This window comes from Ochotona princeps, chromosome 3, assembly GCF_030435755.1.
Source record: "Ochotona princeps isolate mOchPri1 chromosome 3, mOchPri1.hap1, whole genome shotgun sequence".
Lineage (NCBI taxonomy): Eukaryota > Metazoa > Chordata > Mammalia > Lagomorpha > Ochotonidae > Ochotona > Ochotona princeps.
Window position 1 is genome coordinate 26,467,550 of NC_080834.1, and position 14,731 is coordinate 26,482,280.

The 14,731-nt window shown below is 50.4% G+C and overlaps 1 protein-coding gene across 1 annotated transcript in view; it reads left to right on the top strand.

Annotated features, from left to right (window-relative positions):
* HSF2BP (heat shock transcription factor 2 binding protein) overlaps positions 1 to 14,731 on the top strand; it is an 87,363-nt gene that overhangs the window by 15,894 nt on the left and 56,738 nt on the right. Inside the window, exon 3 of the mRNA XM_004594158.2 lies at positions 2,565 to 2,668. Within this exon, the coding sequence (XP_004594215.2) occupies positions 2,565 to 2,668 (104 nt within the window). The remainder of the gene's footprint in view (positions 1 to 2,564; positions 2,669 to 14,731) is intronic.

Sequence of the window (14,731 nt, forward strand, 5' to 3'; positions counted from 1 at the left end):
ATGAACTGATAAATAGTAGGCTAGTCATAGTTAATAAAATTTGCTTCACCTGCTTTTTCTGTTTTATTGTTTCCATGTTAATGTCATACTAATAAAAATATAACAATATAGTTCATAGATGCAATTATAAAAATATCTCTTTCCTCCCGCCTTTTTCCTTCTCCCTTCCTTGTCTCTCATTTCTTTCTCTGTTCCTCTCTTCAGTTTTCGCTTTTTTCCCCTCTCTTTTATGTTTGTTTTAGTTTGGAGTATCCTACAGTTTGAAAGGAAATATGAATTTGAATTCACCTGTGTCTTCTGGAGATAGATCTGGATCACTGACAAAAAGAGAGGGGAGACTGATATCTGGAGCATGGAGCAGACACATTGTCTGTTCTCGGGGTGTAAACTACCAGCAGGCCCCGAGGTCACCAAGAGTGAGGAAAATACAGCCGAAAGAGCCAGTGTGGGCCTGGCTGAAGCTGCAGGGAGGCGGCGCAGTGCTGCTGTGTGGCCACAGGGTGGCAGCCCGACACAGCAGAAAGGCACCTGCCGCTCGGGCCGTGTGGGGCCGGTGTGGGGCAGGTGTGGGGCCCTGGGGCCTCCCCCTTCAGCCTTCTGGAATTGCAGGGGTTGCCTGTGGCTGAGTGGGGTGTTTTAAAAATCCTGGTGCTTTGCTGTGCTAACTTAGCCTAGGGCTGCTCAGCAGTAGAGGGAGAGAGTGTCGTGTCAAGGATGAGTGCTGTCAGGCTTTGCACACGAGGAGGAGTGTGGAGGTGCATCTGCTAGCTTCACGATCATGGCTGGATGATAACAGAAAAGAGAATTTATGAGTTAACTGCAAAGAAGTCAAGCCCTGGTGCTCCTGGTGCAGAGTTCCTGTGTGGTACTTGTGTGTGACAACAGTGCCTTCCCACTTGACGCTGTCACCAGTGTGCTGCTGGTCAGCTGCAGGGGCATGAGCTAGGTCGACGGTGGTCCCCTGGGTGCCGTGCTTTGTAGGACAAAGAATGCCAGGGAAGTCGTGTTCCACCACAGTACATATCAAACACAGGAGGGGAGTGTGACAGTCCCAAATCGTGTCACCCCCTTAGTGAGAAGCGGCGCTCGTGGCAGTGCTGGGATCTCAAGCTGGTCCGACACTGGCCTTCGGGTTCGTCCCTTCTTTCTAGGGCAGGCAGCCTCCAGGACACAGTGCCTCTTTCTTCCGCCTCCAGAGACTGGGGCCCTCACAGAACTGGGGGGGGGTGCCCATGCACTCCTTCTTTGCCCGCACAGTCTCTCTTGTCCGCCCTCTGGCCATGTTTCCTGGCCCGTGCAGGCCTGCTGAGTCAGAGCCTCCATGGAGGGGCTCAGAGCCAGGCGTTTGGTAACGTCGGCAATTCCCGTGCACACTGACACTCCAGAGTTGCGCTGCGGGGGGTTCTGCCTTTCATCAGAGAAGTTACGTAGCATCACCTCTTTTTTTTAAAGATTTATTTATTTTGGGGCCCGGCGGCGTGGCCTAGTGGTTAAAGTCCTTGCCTTGAACACACCAGGATCCCATATGGGCGCTGGTTCTAATCCCAGCAGCTCCACTTCCTATCCAGCTCCCTGCTTTGGCCTGGGAAAGCAGTCGAGGACGGCCCAAAGGCTTGGGACCCTGCACCCATGTGGGAGACCTAGAGGAAGAAGTTCCAGGTTCCCGACTTCAGATTGGCGCAGCACCAGCCGTTGCACTCACTTGGGAAGTGAATCATTGGACGGAAGATCTCCCTCTCTGTCTCTCCTCTCTGTATATCTGACTTTAAGATTTATTTATTTTTATTCCAAAGTCAGATATACAGAGAGGAGGAGAGACAGAGAGGGAGATCTTCCATTCAGTGATTCACTTCCCAGTGGCTGTAACAGCTGGAGCTGCGCTGATGTAATGCCAGGAGCCAGGAGCTTCTTCTGGGTCTCCCATATGAATGTAGGGTCGCAAGACTTTGGGCCGAGCTCGATTGCTTTCCCAGGCCACAAGCAGAGAGCTGGATGGGAAGCTGGGCTACCGGGATTAGAACCGGCGTCCATATGGGATTCTGGCATGTGCAAGGTGAGGACTTCAGCCGCTAGGTCACTGTTCCGGGCTCATAGCATCAGCACTTAACCCCCCTACCAGTCCCAGGACCTGGTAGCCTAAAATCTGACACTTTTCAGCCCTTCAGGTTGAGCGCTTACACATCTGAAATACGCATTTATGAGTTTTTGAATGTCAGTAATTCAGGAGCATCACACATTTAAATTTGGTAATGTTTCGGGTTAATTGGCAAGGCTGTCTTTTGGGGTGTTTATCAGCCAGCTGATTCATCAATGAAGTGGGTGCAGCGCAGGAGGACGCATCACGTGACTCGCAGCCCCACCCACGGGACTGTCTCTCCTGGCCCGGGTCCCACTCCCGCCTCCACTGAGTCCCGCTACAGTTGTTAGCACCGAGTCAGGCGGCCAGCTTGCAAGACAGACAGTGAAGCAGCCTGTGCTGGCCCCGCCTGCTGCCCTGCCTTCTGCTGCTTACGGGGCGGATGAATGGGGTGCACATGCTGAATGCTTTGCCGTCTCTCCCACAGTTCTGGAAAGCAAAGAGCAAGAGCTAGAGCAGCTGAGAATGGACTGCGAGCACTTTAAAGCCCGGCTGGAGAGCATGCAGGCCGACAGCGCGCGGGAGAGGAAGGTACAGAACCCGGGCCGGCCCAGAAGCTACCTTTCCCTCCTCCGCAGGACGGCCCTTCGCTTCCCCCGGTCCTGGAGAGTCAGCATCTTAAAGTGTTTGTGCCCTGAGTTAGGTGGAAGGCAGCAGGAGAACAGTTGGATTTTATAGTTATTTATTTTTTAAAAGATTTATTTATTTTTATTACAAAGTCAGATATACAGAGAGGAGGAGAGACAGAGAGGAAGATCTTTCATCCACTGGTTCATTCCCCAAGCGGCCGCAATGACCAGAGCTGCACTGATCTAAAGCCAGGAGCCAGGAGTCTCTTCCGGGTCTCCCACATGGTGCAGGGTCCCAAGGCTTTGGACCATCCTCGACTGCTTTCCCAGGCCACAGGCAGGGAGCTGGATGGGAAGCAGGGCCGCCAGGATTAGAACCGGTGCCCATGTGGGATCCCAATGCATACAAGGTGAGGACTTTAGCCGCTAGGCCACCATGCTAGGCCCTCTGGATACCTTTGATTTTCATGTTTAAGAAAGTCCATTCCAAAGTGTATGGGTTCATACTGGAATAACGATCTTGGGGAGAAAATAGAATGCATGTAATGACTTCTACCTGGAGATAGATATGTTAAGTCAGAAGTATTTTCAATTGGTTCCGGGATTGATGACTGACAGTAAAAAATAACAAATTTTGGGGCCTGGTGCAGTGGCCTAGCGGCTCAAGTCCTCGCCTTGAACACACCAGGATCCCATGTGGGCGCCGGTTCTAATCCCAGCAGCTCCACTTCCCACCCAGCTCCCTGCTTGTGGCCTGGGAAAGCAGTGGAGGATGGCCCAAAGGCTTGGGACCCTGCACCCGTGTGGGAGACTCAGAGGAAGTTCCTGGCTCCTGGCTTTGGACCGGCGCAGCCCCGGCCGTTGTGGTCACTTGGGAAGTGAATCATTGGATGAAAGATCTTCCTCTCTGTCTCTCCTCCTCTCTGTATATGTAACTTTGGAATAAAAATACATAAATCATTAAAAATAGCCAATTTGGGGGCTGGTCCAGTGTTGGAGCAGGTTAATCCTGGGCTACAGATACGCCATCCCATATGAGCACAAATTCAAGTACTGGTTACATCACTTAAATGCAGCCCCTGCTAACCGCCCGGGAAGGTAGCGGAGGATGGTTCGAGTGCTTGGGCCCCTCTACCCATGCAGGAGAGCCGGAGGAGGCTGCAGGCTCCTGGCTTCAGCCTGACGCAGCTCTGGCCTTCGCAACCATTTGGGGCGTGACCCAGGGAGTGATAGATCTGTATCTCCTTCTCTCTAACTCTGCCTTTCAAATAAAGATATAAATATGTGTTTTTAAAAAGTAGCCACCTTTAACACTGAGAGAGACCATAGTATTTCTCAATAATTGTTTTTGTTCTTTGATAGATAAACTGTTCATTCTATAAAACCAGAACCGTTGTGCCCTGCTTGCAGGCTCTGGTGCTTGGATGCATTTCAGTTCTGGCCAAGGAGACAGAGCAGCGTGGTTCAGAGCCGCTGGGGAGCGGTGGGCGCTGACCAGGGGTCGGTGGGCGCTGACCGGGGGGCGGTGGGCACTGCCCGGGCCATCAGCAGCTGTGTGGTCCTGTACGTCACCTAGCTCAGGTCTGTCAGCTTGCTGCCCAGCCTCAGTGCTGTGTGCCCAGCTGTGTGCCTGCGGCCTGCTCACCTCAAGGAGTTTTGGATACTTGTGCTGCAACACAGGTTTCTAAAAGCACAGTAGATTTGAAAATAAAGAAGCTTGTTTATTTAAAAAGCAGAATTAGAGAGAGAGAGAATCTTCTATCCTCTGGTTCACTCCCCAAATGCACGTAACAGCTGGGGCCGGGCCAGGCCAGGCCAGGCCAAAGCCAGGAGCCTGGACCTCCATCCAGGTCTGCCTTGTGGCGCAGGGCCCAGCGCCTGGGCCACCGAATGTCTGCTTTCTCAGCACCTTAGCAGGGGTCTGGATTGGAAGTGGGGCAGCTCCTGTGGGATGCAAGCATGCAGCTGGTGGCTTAATCTACCATAGTGCATGTTGGCCCCAGTTGATCCAGCATGGGTATTGGTATGGGCCAACCAGAGAAGGGCAGTGTTGTTTGTAAACCAGAGTTAGGTTAAGCAGCACATACTTAAGGTTGAAGTTTCGTTTCATCCTATGGTGGTCTGGGTATGGGCCTGTCGGGGGTGGACGGGCGCTCACAGGTGCTGGTGGTCTGGGTGTGGGCCTGTCGGGGGTGGACGGGCGCTCACAGGTGCTGGTGGCCCGGGTGTGGGCCTGTCGGGGTGGACGGGCGCTCACAGGTGCTGGTGGTCTGGGTGTGGGCCTGTCGGGGGTGGACGGGCGCTCACAGGTGCTGGTGGCCCGGGTGTGGGCCTGTCGGGGGTGGACGGGCGCTCACAGGTGCTGGTGGTCTGGGTGTGGGTCTCTCCTGTAGTGTTCCATGGCCTGTTGGAGTGGACGGGCGCTCACAGGTGCTGGTGGCCCGGGTGTGGGTCTCTCCTGTAGTGTTCCATGGCCTGTCGGGGTGAACGGACGGGCGCTCACAGGTGCTGGTGGTCTGGGTGTGGGTCTCTCCTGTAGTGTTCCATGGCCTGTCGGGGTGAACGGATGTGGCCTGCTCCTCTGCCTTAGAATGCTGCGGCTGTGCTCAGGTTAGGACTTAGGATGGATAGATCCTCGTCGTCTTTTCTGTCTTAATTCATAGGAAAACTACGTATTCTGCTGACAGTTTAGATGTGATGCTTAAAACCAAGCCATTCCAGTAACTGTTGGGGTCGGTTGAAATGGTCGTGTCAAGGAGTTTGGAATCTCCAGGGAGTGACCTCCTGGTGCTCTGGCCTTGGTTGGAATGTGGGACTGTGAGCAACTAGTGTGTCCAGGTGGTTTCCCTGTGGCGTGTCCTTGCAGTGTCATGGAGGTAGATGCCCGTCCGTGTCTGTGCTGGAAGGTCTCCCAGCTGCGCCCTAGCCTGCCCTGTTCAGCTGGTGCTGCAGTAATCACAAGGAACATTTCATTTTTAAACTTAACTTTAGAAATTAAGCCAGGTTTTGCCACACCTGGCTCACCCTCTCAGTGCCCACAGCAGTGCTGGGCTGGGTTGAAGGCAGGAACCAGGAGCTCCATGCGCTTGTGCCACATAAATGGCCAGGGCCCAAGCACACGGTCCATCCCTGGAACCACCAGGAAAGAATCCAGAGACTGGGACCCTGAGTTAGGTTGTTATTTGTTACCTTGTTACAGGTGAGCTGTTGGGACCAGAGAATCTTTTCTGAGTGTAGTACTGAGAGGCTGGAAACAAGGTGTGGATGCACAGCTGTGAAGAGCAGCTGGAGCTGGAGCTGGAGACCCGGGCCCTGGGCAGGCCACGGTCAGAGAGGAGCCGGAGACCCGGCCCTGGGCAGGCCACGGTCAGAGAGGGACCAGAGCCCCGGGCCCTGGGCACGCCATGGGGAGAAGGCTGCCCACAGGAGCCTCGCTAGAGATCTGAGCTGCCCGCAGGATGCACTGTGGTCACCAGGGAAGGGCATAGCTGCCAGTCTACTCTGGGACAAGCTACTGGTCCTGGTGCCCACTGTTACCTCGTCTGCTCCTGGGCTGTCTTCCCGTGGGCTGCACCTTCTAGGCAGGAAGTGGGAGTGGACCCCTAATTTCTAGTTAGCTGTGGTCTTCCTCGTGTGTGTCTGATTTGTAAGAAAATGAAAGAGAAGTGGTTGTCAGCAAATACTAGTGACAGCATTTCAAGAAGTGTCAAGAAACGTGAGCTGGCAGGCTGGAAGGATTTGGGGTGGGCAGCTTGGGCAGCTCTTCTGTGGGCAGCCCGGGTGAGAGGTGCTAATTTATGTGCACCGTGACATGTGCAGTTGGCTCAGCCTAGGGTTTGACACTGCTGTGCCCCTGGCATCTCAAACCACTTAATTTTTTTAGTTAAAAATTTTTTTTTTGAGTATTCAGATTCATAAGAAATTTCAAGAAGCACGGGGGAAGTCCACCTTAATCCTTTATTTAGTTCCCCTGATGGTAACATTCTTTGTAATCCTAATGAGATGAGAGCCAGGCAGCTGGCTCTGACAAAGTCCCTGGAGCTTCTTCAAGGTCCCCAGGCTCACCCGACTTCTCCCCATTCTGCGGTTTTGGGTACACACCTCTGTGTGGGTGCCAGAAGTTCTGCACAGTTCTGCCATTTGGATTCCCCCTGGAACTGGGCCTTTGTAGCCACACACACCCAGCTCTCTGTGCCTGACCCCGGGCGTCAGCAATGCCTGCTTCCTGCAGATCCTGTCAGCCCCTGGGCAGGCGAGCCTGGCTGTTGCCTCCCATGCCGGTGACCAGATGGGCCGCGCTGCCTCCAGCTCCCTCCCCCAGGACACCTTGGCTTCTTTGCAGTGTTGTGCTGTGACTAAGGGTGCTGCCAGGTGCGCCACATGGAGGCTTTTGTGGGAAGGTTTATTTCCTTTTCCCTGCCTTAGTGCCCACGAGCGTGAGAGCTGGGTCACGGGTCACGCTGGAGTGTGTGATTTCTAGGGCGTGTCAGGGTGGGGCCTGGTGTCTGTGCTTGGGCTTCAGATTCTTTTCATGGATTACAATAAGTTTTTATTTTTATCAAGTTCAGTTTATTTTTTTTTTGTCCTTTCATTGATGGTTCTCTTGCTGTTTTGTGTAAGAATTTTTTGCCTAGTTTTTAAAAAAAGGTTATTGATTTTTATCAGGAAGGCAGATTTACAGAAAGGAGAGACCAAGAGAAAGATCTGTCCACTGGTTCAATTTGCAGGTGGTCACAGTGGCTGGAGCTGAGCCTATGCAAAGCCGGGAGGCAGGAGCTTCCTCTGGGTCTCCCACATAGGTACAGGGGTCCTTGCATTTGGGTCACCCTGTGCCACTTTCCGGGGTGTGTTACCAGGGACCTGGGGTGGAGGTGGAGTCTCTGGGACTTTGGCCAGCATCTCTGTGGGATGGGCAGAGGCCTTCCCTGCTCCGCCGTGGCTCTGGCCCCTTCAGCCCTGATTGGGAAGAAGACCCTTGCTGCCTTGAAACACTCTACGCCCTGTGCTCTTTCTGGGCACACTGGCTTGAGTCTGTCCTGGGCGTTTGTGCTTGACCCGTGAGGCTTTCTCAACTGCCCCTCTGCGTCTTGGTGGCTGGAGTTTCCTGCCGAGTCAGGGTACTGCTGCTGTGATCTGGATGGGTTGGGGTATGTGCCAAGGTACGTGTAGGATGGGAACTTACGCTACTGGTGCACAGATGGTCATCAGAGGAGTGCCCGCGGGTGACTCTGGATGACTGTGTCAGGTGACACACAGAGGGCTCAGATGTGCACTGTTCGCCTGTGCTGGTGAGGAAGGACTGTCAGCTGTGCAGCTGGAACAGGAGCCACAGGAAAGCCCTGTTCTCTGTTAGGCCAGCCTGCTAGTTTGTTATAATAATGAAAAACGGGCGAAGACTTTGAAATTGTCTTGCCTATTCCAGGTCTTTTGTGTTCCCCTGTTGATTTTTAGAATAAATCCACATGTAGTAAGCACCTTGGTGGGTCTCTGATAGATATTTTTCCATAGCTTAATTTGTTTAGCCACTGACTAATGTGTGGAGAATTGGTGTTTTTGCTTTGTTGACTCTGCCAATCCATGAGCACAGCAGGTGTGTGCCCTGAACCTGCCTGTGACTTCCTGCTGCGGCGGCATGCAGATGCGACACAGGCTGGACCAGGCGGGCGCCACCTCGTTCCCTTCCCTTCGTAAAGACGGGCTTCCTTTGGTGTGTGTCTGCACCATGCTGTGACCTGACACACTCTCCAGGGGGCTCTGGGGGTGGGGCATGTGGCCGGGGCCTCAGGGGCCTCCTGGTCTGGGTGCACGGCCCCTCTTCCTCTGGCTGGCACCCTTGGTGCTGATGTCTGCCGAGACGTGTGCGATTTTAGCTGTAGGGTGTGCCAGATGCTTTTGATAAATCGAGGAAATTCCCCTCTATTCTCAGTTTGCTGGAGATTTTCTCCTGAGTCAGAGTTGCATTTTGTCCTTTTGTTTTTAGTGTATTTCCAGGGCATATCTGTTTGCAGTCAGTCTCTGCTTTCCTGCTGCCCCCAGGCGACCGCTGGCCTACCTTGTGCCTCTCCACAGTTTGCATTTCCTGAGTGTTTGGAAGAGATGTAGGCAAACAGTCTGTAGCCCTCAGTGCCTGACGGCAGGTTTTTTTTTTTTTTATAAGATTTATTTATTTTTTATAGGAAAGGCAGATATACAGAGAGGAAGATCTTCTATCCGTTGATTCACTCCCCAAGCAGCCACAACAGCTGGAGCTGAGCCTATCAGAAACCAGGTGCTTCTTCCGGGTCTCCCACGCGGTGCAGGGTGCCAAGGCTTAGGGCCGTCCTGGACTGCTTTCCTAGGCTGCAAGCAGGGAGCTGGATGGGAAGTGGAGCTGCTGGGATTAGAATGGTTGCCTGAATGGGATCCCAGCAGGTGCCGGGAGAGGACCTTAATCTCTAGGCCACCATGTTGGGCCCTAATTATCGTTTTTAGTGGATCATGATTTTGTTGTTATTAGCCTATGGTCACAGATTTTTCTTTGGGGAAGTTTTATTTTTTTATTTTATTTTATTTTTTTATTTGAAAGGTAGAATTATATAGAGAGAAGGAGAGACAGAGAAGTGGCCATAACAGCCTGAGCTAGGCTAATCAGAAGCGGGGAGCTTCTTCTGGGTCTCCCTTGTGGGTGTGGGAGCCACGCACCCTTGGGCCATCCTCCACTGCCTTCCCAGGGTGCATTGCAAGGAGCTGGATGGGAAGTGGAACAGCCAGGACTCATGGAGTGGAGGCTTTCTGCTCTGCTGGCCCTCTTTGGGAAGTTTTACATAAGACTTGTTCATTCTGGGTTGGTGCTTTCCATCTGAGGGCCTGGGCTCAGCCTCAGGGGTTGCCTAGGCTGCCCTTCCCAGCGTTTCCAGGATCTGAGTGACCGTTCTTGGCCAGGACCTCACTGCTTTGACTCAGGCAGCTTTACAGGAAGTGTTTTCAATCTGGCAGTGTCAGTCTTTGAATGTGTTGTTCTTCAGAACTTTTTGGTTGCTCTGAGTCTTCTTCATTTTCTTGTGTATTTTAGACTCCAATGATCACTTTGTAGAAAAAAGCCTACTAAGATTTTGATGGGATCCATGTTGAATCAGTTTAGGAGAATTGTCATCTTACCAGTATTGAGTTTTCCAGTCCTTGGGCATGGTGTCTCTCCGTTGTTAGATCTTCTATTTCTCCTAGCGGTGCTCTCGAGTCTGGGCAGGCTTGCCCCCTTCCTTGAATGCATTTTCATTTTCTTACTTTGGATGATGCTGCGACTAGCCCGATGTGCCTGTGTGCCTGTGCTGGGCAGTTCCTCATTTGACTGCCAAGGTGAGTGAAGTGAGAGCAGTCCTGGCTGTCCTTCTCTGCGGCTCTGGGCTTGCAGAAGGGCCTCCCCACCAGGCTGCTGGGATTCAGACTGTCTCATTGGTAAGAAAGACTGGGACTGGGACCGGTGCAATAGCGTAGCCTAGCGGCTCAAGTCCTCCCCTTAAACGCGTCAGGATCCCATATGGGCACCCGTTCTGATCCCGGCTGCTCCACTTCCCATCCAGCTCCCTGCTTGTGGCCTGGGAAAGCAGTTGAGGACGACCCAAAGCCTTGGGACCCTGCACCCACGTGGGAGACCTGGAGGAAGTTCCTGGCTTCCGGATTCGGATCAGCGCAGCACCGGCCATTGCGGTCACTTGGGGAGTGAATCATCAGATGGAGGATCTTTCTCCCCATCTCTGCTCCTCTCTGTATATCTGACTTTGCAATAAAAAATAAATAAATCCCCAAGTAAATAAATAAATAAGTGAATAAATAAATCTTAGAAAAGAAAGACTTGTACCCCAAAATGAAATGCCATGGTAAGGTGCATGTGTTATTACCATGGCTTGTGAGCTCAGCTACATCTTTTGCTGGCGGTGTGAACCAGGAAGCCAGGCATGAAACCCTGAGTTGAAGCAGTTCGTGAAGCAGAGCAGCGAGTGTCACGGGCAGTGCCCGCCTGCTCTGCCAGGAAGTGCGAGTGTGAGAGAGACCCTCTGCATGCTCAGTGCCTGTCTCCCCGCTGTGAGGTCAGGTGTGTTTGTTTATAGCCTCCGTGTTCCCTTGCTTCCCCAATGTGGATGCTCCCTCAAGTCTGTCCTCACCAGTCTAAGAACAGATTTTTTCCACCTTATTTCTTCCCCAATTCCCCCCCCCCCAGCCTAGTTCCTCTATATCATTATTAAAGTATAGTTCTTCATACATAGTCAAATGTCCATCATTGCGGGCATGGACAATCAGAGAGTCCAGCATCCTATTGTCAAGCTATAGTAAATAGTTTCATTGTAAGTCCATCTTTGTCTAGAAGTAGAAATGCATACTACATTGTATCCTCACATCTGGATGTTAGTCTCCATTTCACAGCTACTGTACATCCCCTTAAATGAAAAGTTGTAATACAAAATCAACAGTAGAAAGAAAAATAGAAATTTACAATGCCATGAAGTTAAATGACATGTTGCTAGATATGACAGTCTCCATTACACAGCTGCTATACATCCCCTTAAATGAAAAGCCACAAAACAAAACAAACAACAGGAAGAAAAAAAAATTAACAATACCATGAAGTTAAATAACATGCTACTGACTGACTAATGTGTCGCTGAAGAAATGAAAATCAAGAACCTTCTTGAAGAAAGTGATGCTGCTGTATGATCTATGAGTCAGCAAAGATTTTAATTAGAAGGTGTTTTAAAGAGATTAACAAAAAAATCAAAATCCAGGAGATACAGTTTCTGCTGATCTTTGTTGGTGAAGTGTGTCTCTTCTAGACAATAAATAGATGGGTTTTGTTTTTTAATCCAGTCTACTAATCTATTATGATTGATTGAGTTCAAGCCATTTACATTGAGGGTTAATATGTATGGGTGGTAATTTGATCTTGTCATTTTAGCAATGGGTGTTCATTGATGTGAGCGTCTGTTGTCATTTGACTGGATGTTCTTCACATTTGCCTTTGGTTTTGGTGGGTGCTATTCCTCTTCTCTGTCAAGAGAACATCTTGAAGTATCATTTGTAGGGCAGGTTTGGAAGAGGCAAATTCTTGTAACTTTTCTTTACTGTGGAAGAATTTTATTTCATTTTCAAAGACAAAAGAAAACTTTGCTGGATATGTTATCCTGGGCCGACAATTTTTTTCTTTTAGAGTCTGGAATATGTCACTCCATTCTCTTCTGGCCTGTAGAGTTTCCTGTGAGAGATCTCCTGTGAGTTTAATTGGCATTCCTTTATATGTCAGTTGATTTTTTTCACGTGCACATTTAAGGATCTTTTCCTTATGTTCAATTGAAGAGAGCTGGATGATCATGTGTCTTGGTGAAGATCGCTTTTGATCAAGCCTGTTGGGAGTTCTGTGCCCCTCCTGGATCTTGTTTCCTAATTCTTTCTCTAGATTATTATTTCATTAAATACATCTGTAAAACCAGTTTCTCTTTCTGCACCTTCTGGGACTCCCATAACTCTTATATTAGGTCTCTTAATAGTGTCTTTCAATTCTTGAATACTTTTTTTGGCCTGATCCAGCTCTGCTTCCAGCTTTTTGTTTGCTTCCCCCTGATGACAGGAAATACCTTCCAATTCTGAGATTCTTTCTTCTGCTTGCTTCATTCTATTTTGGAGACTCTCCACTGTACTTTTAATTTGCTCTACTGTGTTCTTAATTTCTGATATATCTGCCTTGATTTGCTTTATTGCTGTTAATTCTTGTGTAACATATATCTTTAATTCTTTGAACTCTTGTATGTGCTTCTCATTGTTGATCAGAAGCTTTATAATGAGTTTTCTGAATTCTGTGTCCCCCATTTTCTCAATGTCTTCCTCAGTTAACTCTGAGGTTGGCAAAGGGTTTTGCACTTTTGCAGGGGAGTTTTCAGTAATATTCATTTTGCTTTTGTCTCTTGCTTTGCTCTTGGTCATTGTACTTCTGGTTAGCAGAGTCTTCTGCTTGGGGCAGGATTCTAAGCTGTATCCCCACAGGTCTGCAGTTGGATGTTACTTATTGCTGTAGGCACATAGCTCTTTGCTTGCAGCCAATTGTTTCACTCCCTCCAGCGAGTTCCAAGTCTGGGTTCTTTTTTTTTTTTTTTTTTTTTTTTTATGTTTCTAAGAGTTTTTTTCTTTTTTTTTCCCATTTTTTAATTATGTTTTTGACAATCTTTACATAATTAATTAGGTTAAAAAGGTTCAAGGGCTACAGGAAAGTGGGTAAGACCATTATTTCCATATTGTTTCCTTCATGTATCTGAGGTAAAGGGGGATATTGAGGGAGAAAATCAACCCAGTTTCCCTCCCACCCCAGGTCCCTGATGTGGGGCATGCCCCAAGGGTCTTGCTCAATGGTTTTGATAGTTCAACAGTTATGAATTGCTGCCAGTCTCGCCATTCCAAGCACGATGAGGTCGTTGAAGAATCTACTGATTGACATAGTCCATCTTAGAATCTCCGTTTGCCCAGTTTTTCACTGCCAACATATGGCTGAGGTGGTTGATTGACTTGTTCTGTCCTCTATCTTTTCATGGTTAGGGTTCTGAGTCTGGCAGTTTGATTGAGGGGATCCCCAAAGAGATTTTGTCTGAGGTGTTCCCAGACCAGATTCTTGTATGTACTAGCAAGTACAGGGCCCGGCACAGTCCATCGCCCTGATCAGCTGGTGGTTGCAATTGCTGGATTGGATCTGTTTCCAGCCCCGACTTACACTAGAACCAATGGGTGTTGCAGTCCAGCCTGGTTCTGCCCAGCACATACTCGGCTTTCACACAAACCAGTGGGAGCTGCAGCCTAGTTGGAGCGACCCACAGTAGCCCCTACCAGGCCCGCCCCCTACCCTGGTTTGCCAGTATGTGTGGCAGACTAGTCCAGTCTGTCCCACATCCCATTCAACTCCCACACATGCCAATGGACATTGAAGCCTAGTTCAACCCGAAGAGCCCGACTATCCAGCCCACACACATGCTGGTGGGTGCCACTCTGTCTAGCCACCTCAGCCCCTGTCCTGGGTTTTGTGCCCTCCAGTGGGGGTGATAACCCAAGAGAGAGGAGCCCACTATTTCCCTTCTAGGCCACTCCCACTCCCAGATCATGCACTCTCCAGGCAGTTCTGCAGTTTATTTTTTATTTTTTTAAAGATTTATTTATTTTTATTACAAAGTCGGATATACAGAGAGGAGAGACAGAGAGGAAGATCTTCCGTCTGATGATTCACTCCCCAAGTGAGCGCAACAGCTGGTGCTGTGCCTATCCTAAAGCCAGGAACCTGGAACCTCTTCCGGGTCTCCCACGCGGGTGCAGGGTCCCAAAGCATTGGGCTGTCCTCGACTGCTTTCCCAGGCCACAAGCAGGGAGCTGGATGGGAAGTGGAGCAGCCGGGATTAGAACGGATGCCCATATGGGATCCTGACGTGTTTAAGGGGAGGACTTGAGCCGCTAGGCCATGCCACTGGGCCCCAGTTCTGCAGTTTAACTTGACAGAATTAGCCACCCTGTGCCAACATCCACCAGGTGATACTGCGGCAAAGCCTAACCAGCCCTTACCCACTCTGATTTATGCTTGCACCAGTCGGAACAGTCAGCCCAGCCTGGCTTTTCCCTGATCTAACTCACACGAGACACACAGGTGTTGTAGCCCTGCCTAGTCTGGTCTGCCCTCATCCCAGCTCACACTTCAGTGGGAGTAGCCATCCAGCAGGTGAGCACCCCCATATCCCCCCTGCCGGCTCTGTCCCCTCTCTTCCGGGTTCTCCCGTGTGCTGTGCTGCAGTCACATCCAGTACAGGCACCTTCACCTTGGCATTCCGTAATGTGCACTGGGTTTTGCCGCAATGAAACCTGGCTCGACCCACACTCTGTTCCGATGCTTGGATTCGCCAGTGGATGATGTGAACTGATTCAGCCTGGTCTGCCCCCGACCCATGCCAAATGTATTCCAGTGGGAAACTTACCATGACCTGTTCTGGGCTGTTTCCTATCATGCTTCTTGTACTTACTTGCCGTG